The 11,592-nt window shown below is 33.9% G+C and overlaps 1 protein-coding gene across 1 annotated transcript; it reads right to left on the bottom strand.

Moving 5' to 3' along the window:
• Positions 1–521: 521 nt before the first annotated feature.
• LOC133182168 (kelch-like protein 9) lies at positions 522–11,285 on the bottom strand. Its single transcript, XM_061316908.1, has 3 exons — positions 11,143–11,285; positions 4,085–4,318; positions 522–2,722 (listed from the first exon to the last, which is right to left on the bottom strand). The coding sequence occupies exons 2-3, from the start codon at positions 4,281–4,283 to the stop codon at positions 1,074–1,076; spliced, it is 1,848 nt and encodes a 615-aa protein (XP_061172892.1). The 5' UTR covers positions 4,284–4,318; positions 11,143–11,285; the 3' UTR covers positions 522–1,073.
• Between the last annotated feature and the right edge of the window lie 307 nt (positions 11,286–11,592).

The raw sequence follows: 11,592 nt of genomic DNA, 5'->3' as shown, positions 1-11,592 counted from the left end.
TTTATTGAAAAGTGACAGGACTTACATATGTCAACAAAATCTCTCAATAACAAATAAACTAGGCTTGTCCATTGACTGTCATAAGCCATTGGCAATATAATTTTTAGTTCATAAACTGATCAAGCACATTTTTATAATAAAAATACATACAAATAAGTCCTGCAATATTCATCAGTATGACAACAAAACTGCAAATTTATCTGTATGAAACACTCTAAACATTAAAAATACACAAAAATGTCAATATCTGGGAAATAAAAGTAATTCAATTTTATTAACATGGTTTTAAAGATTTTTTCCATAGTTTTTAACTCATGATCTCATATTTGCACATTTCACTTAAACAAATGACTTTTTTTTAAATCAAGACTTCACCTCAGTGATCAGAATTCTCTGTGAATTTACTCCCCCTCCCCCATCCCTATGTCGCACATTCCATTTCATTAAAACAAGTGACCTTTTTAAATCACATTCAACCTCAGCATACAGGAGTCACTGTGAATTTGCCCCCCCCCCCCCCCCCAAGTTTAGCACATTTCATTTCACTTAAATAATGTTTTGAAATCAGATTTTACCTCAGTATGTAGAAGTCACTGTGAATTTGCCCACCCACCCCGAACCAGATTTCAAAATACAAACTTATCAGAATTGCTATGGAGTTTGGCATATGAATATATCATGCAAAATGCTTATGGAAATAAACATCTTGATAAAAAATGTCTGACTTATAATAAGAAAACACATGAAGTCAGCTTAAGTAAACAATTACTTTTAATCTAAGTTATGTGCAGTAAGAAAGCTAACCGGAAATTGATGAATAACATTCATGCATTCCATACATGTATAAACTTCCATCTACATTCAAACATTTCTGTATATATGTACGTATGAGCAACGCAAGAGTTTCTTACAAAATACAAAACATCATCAATACTACAGACCACTTTCAATTTTCAATACCAATATTCATTTCATAATTAACTCTCCATTAAAATCATGATCACAAGCTTGACTTTTCCTTAAACAAAACCATCACACATCCTATGAGTTAAAAAGTACTTAATGAAAATTCACTAATCTTTGTCACTGCCCATATAATCAGGCAATTTCAAGGTACAATACCCAACCCCTGTCAGGCTTCTAGGAAGGGCTCCAACTGTTTCCCAAATACCAGTGTAAATATCATAGCGAGATACCAATTTTTGTCCTGTTTTAGTCTGAACATTATATCCTCCTAACACGTAGATCTGGTCATTGTACACAACACATGAGGCTTCTTTGTGGGAAATGGATAAAGGGTTAATTATTGTCCACTGGTCTGTGTTTGGATCATAACACTCTGACTGCATGACAGGCTGTGCTTGCTGGTTAACATTCAGATTGCAACCTCCAAACACATAGAGTTTATCATGAGCAGCACACATGACATGCCAGCCTCGAGGAGTCAACATGGCAGCCATGTCCTCCCATTGGTTGTTAGATGGATCATATCGTTGCATGTCTGGAGTGAAGTGATTGCCACTGTAACCTCCAGATACATATATATGATCACCATACACTGCACCAGCATGAGCATGGTAGGACATAGGCATGGAAGCTATCAACTCCCAAGTGTTATCTGCAGGATTGTAAGCTTCGGCAGTCGCCAAACTGCCATCCTTAAATTTTCCTCCAACAGCATAGATGCGGTTATTCAGTGCACCTGCAAAGAAGTATGCCCTTTTATGCAACATTGGGCTCACCTGAAACCAGCTATCAAATCTTGGATCATAACGCATAACAGAGTTTACAGCGGACTCCCCATGAGCACACTGGGTTGTGCACCCACCGAGTACATACAAAAAGTTATTGTACACAACAACCTGCATATGGCTCAATGCACTAGGTAAGGAAGCTATTTCTGATCGGTTTAAAAGACTGTTTGATGTTATTTTGGAATCAAAAACAAATATTTCATCATGTAGGCAGGGATTTGGGTGAATTTCTCGCCCCCCAACACTGGCTAGCCTCTCCATGAAGCACCTTAGTTGTGTGTTTACCGAGTTGTCGAGTGGTTGGGAATGGGGTACAACATGGTAATTTAGAGCAGCAAGCACCATTTGTCGTAACTCTGGTTTTTCCATCATCTTGTCGACTGCTTGCACATGCTGTACAAGATCGGTGGGGTTAATTAAGGGAAATCTTATGAGACTCATTAAACGATTTGCCTGTTCATCTTGATTACTATTCAGTCTATACCACTCCCATGTTATATGGAAAATTTCTATCTCCTTTAAGCAAAGTCGATCACTGTGGAGGCAATTTACCATTTGATCATAGGTTAAAAGATGCAAGGTACCTTCTTTTGAGATCTCACGTAGGTTTCTAGCGATAAAAACATCAATCTGCTTCAGGGCATTTGTCATACTGTATAACTTAGCTGTATTGATGAAGTCATAAAAATTATTTACGTTCATTCCACTCAAAAAATTTCTTTCACAGAATTCGATTACGGGAGTCACTTGCAGATGAGTAGCGGCAGCAATAACATCAAAGATGTCATCCCCCTCCAGCGTGGTTGTAGAGGTGTAGATAATCTCCAGTGTTTTTTCAAGTCCTTTACAGGTAATGCCTTTCAGTTCGATCTCTCGCTGGTTGCTTTCCCTCATGCCACTGGTAAACATAGATCGGAAATAATCTGAACAGGACACAAGGATTACTCGGTGAGCCTCAAAACGATGACCTGAAATGATTCAACAAATAATCAATGTGCTCTTTCTTTTCCTGCTATACATGTACTGACACTTTTTAGCTGCCTATAATAGTCATCATCATTCACTCCAGTATTGGATTCGTTTAGGAAACTGAATTTTTTCATGTCACATAAAGTCCTTAAAGGTGCATAGACACAGATTTGAAGTTTATATTTTCTCAAATTTTCTGTATAATATCACAACTTATATGTTGCTATAGCATTTCACATGAAAATAAAATTAAAACTTATTTAATATGGAAATTATTGAAACTACAAATTTCGGGAGGCGTTTGATTAACACATCCTTGCACTTTCACAATTTTAACTTTATCCTTAATACTTAAGAAAAGTAGCAATTTTGTTGTGTATTAATGAATAATATTACATCTATAATCCAGAAAATTCAGAGTAAAAATGTGCGAAAGCAAAACCCACTCACTTAAGTATTGTCAGCCCGTGCTCAGTGTTGTGTGGTTGTGTACAGAGTTTAACAAATTGAATACACCTGTGAAACCATCCTGAAACAGGGCACGAGCTCTGTTGTTGTTAATGTTTACGTTTCACCAGGTGTGTTCAATTGTTAAACTCTACACACACCACTGAGCACGGACTGACAATACTGGTGTGAGGATTTTGCTTTCTACATTTCTACTCTGAAATTTCTGCATTATCACTGATTATAGTTTGAATATTTTCATTAATAAACAACAAAATTGCTACTTTTCTAAAGTAATAAGGATGAAGTCAAAATTTGTGAAAGTGCAAGGATATGTCTATCAAACGCATCCAGAAATTCGAAGTTTCAATAACTTCCATATAAAATAAGATTTTTATCAAATTTTCATATGAAATGCTATAGCAACATATAAGTCATGAAATTATACTGAAAATTTGTGTAAATATTAACTTCAAATCTGTGTCTAAACACCTTTAAAAGAATTAATTAATATGGAATGGATGCTTCATTTAACCAGACAATTGAACTTTAATATGATGTTGCTCATACAGTGAAACTTGTCTAATCCCAATGTTGCATATTCCAAAATCTTGCCTAATACAATGTAAACTTTAAGTCCCTTTCAATAAACTCAATTGCTTAAAATGTCTAATCTGGTCTGTTGTCTAATCCAGCCTATTCTGTGGAACCAGTGGTGTCCAGATTAGACAAGTTTCACTGTATAAACAAAGTGCTGATGATTTATGTTTTTAAAGCATTTTCAATTCAATTCATTAGTGTCACATGTATGTGAGGTGATTAATTTCAATATTGAGCTGTGTCAATGACACATGAAATACACTGCTACTTTTAACACCATTTTCTATCCCTAAATGTTTGGTTTTTTTTCTCACCTTCAGCAATAAGAGTGACATCACATAGGATTTTGTCATTTTTAAGCTTGTTGAGCCCTTGTAAGATCTTCATGCCATGTTCGGGCCGCTCCTCAACCCGATACACCTCACAGGCAGGACTCTCCTGGCTCTCCTCAGCCATCCTCTTCTCTAACCTTATCCTCTTAGCATTGGAATGCTGGGTCTGACTTACAGGCATTGGCCATTACCTCCCCCTGTCTGACCCCTGCACATCTAAAAGAAAAGAAATTGTATTTCTTATTTTAAAAAAGATAAATGCAATATCAATTCATATTAATCTACATCTGAAAAGACGTGTAACTTATACCGTAGATTCCTTATTTTACAGGAGTACTTGATATCGCGAAATGGCCCTTAGACGTCAAATAACGAGAACAATAATTTCAGGAGTGGACGGTTGATCAAGAGATTTTACATGGATTTCAGCACCATAAACAAAGGTAATCAGAGATTACAGAGCTCACCTCAACAAATGTAGTCTTTAAGTAAGGCAAAGTCCAACACTAAACTAATAATCTAGTAGTGTGCATCCCTAGATGCAACATTTATGCAATTTTGGTCTGATAGGGCTTGTAGTTACTGGGAATGGATTTATCTAAAAACTTTAAACTAGTCACTCATCCAGAAAATGCAAGTCAAATCCAGCATCCAAAGCTAGTCCAGTAGTGTGCATCCCTAGATGTATCATCCATGCAAGTTTGGTCAACATGGGACTTATAGTTACTTGGAAATGAGATCTGCTCCAAAAACTTTAACCTGGTCACTCATCTGGAAAATGTAGGTCAGATCCAGCATCCAAAGCAAGTCCAGTAGTGTGCATCTTTAGATGTATCATCCTTGCAAGTTTGGTCAACATAGGACTTATAGTTACTTGGAAATGAGATCTGCTCCAAAAACTTTAACCTGGTCACTCATCCGGAAAATGTAGGACAGATCCAGCATCCAAAGCAAGTCCAGTAGTGTGCATCCTTAGATGTATCATCCATGCAAGTTTGGTCAACATAGGACTTATAGTTACTTGGAAACAAGATCTGCTCCAAAAACTTTAACCTGCTCCAAAAACATTGACTTGTTCATTCTTTAGCTGAAATTGCAGCATCTGAAACCTTGATTGGTACAATGAAACACACTAGAAGCATCCTCCATGCTCCTCTGATTGATACAGGGCATAGAAGTACCGGTACTTGAAAAAAAATCTGCTCCAAAAACTTTAACCTGGGACGCTGACGCCAAGGGTATTACATAAGCTCCCCCAACTTCGTTGAGGTGAGCTTAAAATAAAAGCAAGTAATTCTATTTTGTGAGAGATGCTTCTCACAAAATTACGTGATATTTTATTCCTCGCATATATTTAGGAATCTACAGTAGTTTACAAGATTTGTTGAGTTAACTCTTATCTCTTTACAAGAGCAATGTAGTCCAGGAAATTGCAATTAGCACTGCTTACATATGTCCATATCAAAATTGGCAGTCTATTAAGGGTATTACTATGTGCAGATACATTAACATTTAATCCAATTCTAAGTTATGTTATATGCAATACAGATCTATGATAATGATGTTTTTGTATCTACATAAATAACAGAGATTTGCAACTGTTCGAGATCTTGCTATTTCTTGGAGCCCCACTGTTTACTTTCTCAAGTCTCGCACAGTTTGAATCGTATGAATTTCAAATTATCAAGGATATTTTATTCTTATCAAGAAATTATTTCTTAGAATGTATACAGAATGCTCCTGGTGTGTGCCCCCACTAAAATTATTTCCAATATAGTTTCACTATCACACATCCATGTACTATGACTGGTCACGGTAGCCTAGTGGTAGGGCATTCGCTTTGTAATAGGGAAGTCTGGGTTTGATTCTCATTCGTCGCATCAAACCTAAGAAGTAAACATAGGTAGTGTCTGTTCCTTCACCAAATGCCTGGCACTAAAAGTGAAAGTCACGGGTCTTTCGAATGAGACCTTAAAAACCGAGGTCCCATGTCACTGTAGGCGTTGGCATGATAAAGAACCCTCACTGCTCAATGGCCCTGAGTCAGTGCTGAGTATAGGTCTAAATTTGAAGCCCTTCACCAGTTTATGGTGATGTCTCACCACAATTAGAATATGTCCCATATACTTGCAATGTAGCAAATCATAGCGGATCCACTCCAAAATGATTTTGAAGAATACAAAAGGAGTTGCACTGAAAATAACTACCAAATTAATCATAGCAAAACTTTTTGAGATTGTATGCCTTTTAAGCTAAAAATACAAAAATTCAACTCATTTTCTCAAAGTTTTTTCATCACTTCAAATTTACATGCTATATTGACATTCAGAACTCTCTGGAATTTTCATAGAAAAATGCACAGAGTTCGAGTTATCACCTGTGTTTATTTTGCTACATTGCCAATACACAGAACAAATTCTATCATTAAACTGGGTCCATAGGACAATATAATTCTAACGATAGAATGTTCTATCTATATATAGGCAAGATATCATCTCGCTGTGTGATTCGGTCAGGCCGTTGACAGATAAGACGGACCATAACAATGTCGGACTATAACAGAGTCGGACCATAACGAAGTCGGACTATAACAAAGTCGGACTACCGTATATATATTTATTAAATAAACGGAATAAATAAATGAATGAATCCAATGATATGTATATTTCTTCAAACAGGTTATAAGCGTAATTAATTGGGTCATTGTCAAAACATGGATAAGTCTTAGATAAACAATTACCGCATGCATCCGACTGGCGGATACTTAACAACTTTAATGACGAGCATATTAATTATGAAAAAAGTTCTTTGATCTTCCGTGGAATTTGGGTTTTCAACTAAAATGCAATCATTTCGATCATGGATTCCATCAGCGACCGGTGTGTTGCGTGTACGAGAAAAGTATCTGCAAGACAACATGCACTGCTGTGTGATGGTTGCAATCGCTGGCAGCACAGAATCTGTGATACAGGTAAGTGAAGATATGTTATATTATGTAATATATTATTTAAATTAAAAAACTGAAAAAAAGAAATACCGATAAATATAAATAGTTAATTATCTGATTGATTAGAATTCCTGAAAATGTGTATTTATGACTAAATATGTTATATATATATATATATATATATATATATATATATATATATATATATATACAAGTATATTGATGGAAGGGAAAGACATGCATGTATAGCATATGAAACATATTATTTTCTGTTGTACTCAATTTGGAATAATTATTTATGTATAGTTATATGCAGATGTAAACTTTTTAGAATGTTCTGTAGTTTTTCTTTAATTTAAACACAGTATTATTGTGAAAAATACATATAGAACAGCAGAGAGTGTCTTATAAATGTGTTGAAATTAAAATCAGGATATTTTAAAAATTGTTTTGCCAAAAGCATCTTAACTATTTGTTCAAATTGGCCGTATAAGTATTACTTTGCTTTTTTTTCTGAATGAAAAAATTATGTGATAAGTCATTAAATATGAAATAGATTTTTTTTTATATAGAAATATCTCCTTTGAAATAATTTTGGTATACAATATTACTTGCGTAAACCTATTAATTATATGTACCAAATACAAATTGCTAGAATTAGATTATCTGCACATAATCTAAATGTTGAAACTGGTAGATATGTTAATGATCGAAATTAGAAAAAAAAGATTATGTAAAATGTGCTCTTTAATTGAATGTTATCGAAAAAGTATTATAAGAAATCCAGTGTTTGGAAATTAATTCAACTTCAAAGTGTACAAAATATAAAGGAACTTTGTAACCTTGGAAAATATTAATATCAAGCTTCCACTAAAGAATGAAACATTTGTAAATTTTTAAGTATTTTATAATTACAGTTGCCTGTTAGAAAACACTTTCTACATAGTTTACTTGCTATTTATTGATTATGCTCACTCTCATATTGTTATATTTTACAATATTGTATATATGTATATATGTTTAGTTATTAATATAGGTAATCTGATGTGTCGTATGACGCAAAGAAATAAAAAAACTTGAACTTTAAATATTAAAATGATAAACTATACATATTTGACCACTTTTATGCAATGAGTATACCATAATTATACAATACAACAAACATCTTAGTATAGAAAGTTTTCATAACATTAAAATAGTCCACATATCCCTTAAGAAATAATTAATTAAGATAGAAATTAGACAAAGAAAAATAATTAATTAATAATTTTATGAAGAACCATGGTATATAAATTTTTAAAATTGGACTGGATTTATTTAGATATATTTATCCAATTCTTTAAAAATACATAAGGTTTAACATCTTTGTTTATATTAAGCAAAAATTACTTGGGATTATTCTGCTTTCAAAATTCCGAACCTTAGAACTTTATGCAATAAATATGAATAAAATAAAATTTACATTAAAATAGAAAATTAACACAGTGAAAATAGAATGTAAAATATATTCACCCTGTCACAAAATGTATTTAAATTATAAAGTTTCCCCCAGTTTTAAAACCATTAATTTGTTACCTCACAACTCATTTAAAACATTTGCAATTGCAAGCATGTTGCCTTTTTTTTGTACATTGAAAATAATGGTTTGACTACCATGGCCTGTATATCAATGTTATTCAGGGTTTGGAGAGTTTAGGGGGAATTCCGAAATAACCGGGGAATTACATCATTGATGTAGGTGGGAAAATTCCCCAGGCCCCGGGTCTTTGGGACAACCCTGGTTATTCATTAAAATTATTATTGTATCGTATCCAATTTTTTTCTCTCAATATGCAGTCTTAGTATGAATATGTAAGTTAATTGTTGATTATTATGCTTAAACTTATAGATGTAAATATGTTTGGTATAATTATATGTAAATATAAAATATGTCCAAAAACTAAGTTTATCAATATGATGTGGACAAGTTGAAAGATAATATTATCAATCTAAAATATCACATCTTAATTTGTAAATAATTAATTACGCCTTTATTCATATAGTTTAACTTATTCTTTAGGGATATCCCAGCGAGAGTACCGTGACATGATAAGATCTGAAATTACTATTAATTTCACCTGCACCATCTGTAAAAGGAATGAGGAAGAGACCATCAGGTATTTTCACTTAAATATAAGATGTTCAATTTTATTTTTGGCTATGCTGTCTAAGTCATATATAATCAACTTGTAATATCTTAGGACCACATTGCAAATAAGTAAGTTTTATATATACAAAAAAAAAAAAAAAACATTGTCAAATATTCATGCCTCGTCCAAAGGATTTTTACAGTGAATAATAATAATAATAATAATAATAATAATAATAATAATAATAATAATAATAAAGTAAAATTAACTTTAAATTTTGTTTTACTTCAGTATAATTATTTTTTATCTTTTTGCAGTGGTCCAAGAGATTCAAAGGATGTGCTTTTCACTTTGGCCAGGCAGTGTGGCGGAAAGTGCAGGAATTAGGACTGAGGACGACATATACCAAACGTGGTGCTGAATATAGGTACATCAGGTCTTTGATGGCACTGCCCTTTCTGCCATCTGCAGACATTCAGCCCGCTTTTGACCGACTATCAGCCAGAGCAACATCCCAGGAACTGCAGCAGCTTGTGGCATACATGGACAGCAACTGGATTGGAAGTGCGGTTTGGCAGCCCAGGAACTGGAGTATCTTCCAGACCAATGTCAGGACAAACAACGATGTAGAAGGTAAGCTAAATATTTCTCTTAAATTATGTGATGGTAATAATATAAGATAACAGCCACATTCTACATCCTTGTGCCTGCTCTTCAGCGTGAGGCGCGATTGGTGGACTTGACTGTCCGACTTGTGTCAGAGGAACAGATTCTCCGTTGCCAACGTAGGAGGTACCAGGACCTCACTTGCCGGCTGCACGAAGCTTGGGAACGTTATACCAACGGAGAGCTCACAGCATCCCAACTGTTGCGGGAGTGTGGTGGTGTATACGGCCCAAACGACTAGTTCTTTGGTGTTGTGCTTGTGATTGTGCCATGTGACATGTGTACATATGTGTTAACGAACAATGAATAGTTCTATAGTGTTGTGATCGTGACTCCCAAGTGTTGACTGTGTGATATTTACACCAGTGACAATTATTTGATACAGCTTTAAACGTTGACCATATAATGTGCTTGCTTTATTTATTTGGTTTCAAACTTTGTTTGCAATGAAAATAAATTGATTGAAACACACTTTTTTGTTAGTTTTTCTTCATTACAATTTGAGGCTTTAATAAGGTTTTAAATCTGCCTTTTCAATCAGTGCATAAATTATGTAAAATTTTTACGTCATATTTCACCAAAAAATATTTTTTTTTGCCCTGCAAAAGAGTAGTACCGCAGTTATTGTGAAACGGTCTATAGTTCAAGTCAACAAACTATGCTGCAGCTTCACTACTAACGTACGTTATACTACAATTCAACGTTTTTAAGGTCAGTATACCTTCATACTCTTTGGAAATCATGAAAAAGTCTTCGAAATAAATATAACTTAATTAATTAGTAAAAATAATCCTATGGTCCGAGTTTGTTATAGTCCGATTTCCTTATAGTCCGACTTTGGGTAGTCCTAGTTTGTTATGGTCCGACATTGTTGTAGTCCGACATTGTTATGGTCCGACCTATCATTAAATCGGTCAGGCAATGACCTCTGACCCACTAAAAAATTCATACAGAATTGAACATATTTTCTCTTCAATAAGTTCATCTAAGAAAAATATTTGCAAATGTAGATGCTCGTCTTTACAGCGGACCTGCTTGAGTACATTCTTTGTACGTGATTCATTAGCTATTTTCGGCATTGACGTAATTCTTATTTGAGCACGTAAAATATAATTTTGATTCCTTTTTCTCGGCAAAAGTTATTCCTTGTTGCTCTTAAAATGTTTCCATTTTTATATGCTTAAGCATGTCTAAGCTAGATGCAAAATCGAGCCAAGGGACCTTTGGGTCTTCATCATGCATAAGAATGAAAATCCAGGATTGATGGGATGTCAAAAATGCTTATGTATATTATTTACCTATTTCATTATCAAAATTGCATCCACCTAATTTTTTTTGTCATGAAACCATCCTGAAAGTTCGTTGTCATTGATTCTTTCGAGATGATGATCGTCAATTTTTCTGAGACAAACAGGAAGTGACGACAAAACTAGTAGCGCATGTGAGTTATCTTTCTTTATGGAGGTGCGGATCCCACTAAAATCTGACGCCACGGAATATAGAAAAAAAAATTATTTTCTCAAAACTTTTGTAGATTTTAATTATATTCTTAAATGTGAAAAAGTAACACAATATGTAAACATACAAAAATTTCTCTATCTGACCAGATAATTGTTGAAAGATTGAGTTTAAATCAATTACTTTTATTTGCAATGAATGTCAATATATGTATTTGTCATAAAATGGAAATTTAATAATAAAACCTGATAATAAAAAATATCAGAGACATGAATAAAAAATAAAATTAT

The sequence above is a fragment of the Saccostrea echinata genome, unplaced genomic scaffold, assembly GCF_033153115.1.
Source record: "Saccostrea echinata isolate AGI-Se365-2 ecotype Australia unplaced genomic scaffold, CSIRO_AGI_Sech_v1 ptg000009l, whole genome shotgun sequence".
Lineage (NCBI taxonomy): Eukaryota > Metazoa > Mollusca > Bivalvia > Ostreida > Ostreidae > Saccostrea > Saccostrea echinata.
This window is presented reverse-complemented; position numbering and strand designations above follow the sequence as displayed.

What these genes read in the sequence shown, in the direction of transcription:
- LOC133182168 (XM_061316908.1), bottom strand. Translation starts at nt 4,283, where the DNA reads ATGCCTGTAAGTCAGACCCAGCATTCCAATGCTAAGAGGATAAGGTTA. An exon ending in TGTCACTCTTATTGCTGAAG is followed by an intron (nt 2,723 to 4,084) that starts GTGAGAAAAAAA and finishes GAATCATTTCAG; the next exon opens with GTCATCGTTTTGAGGCTCAC.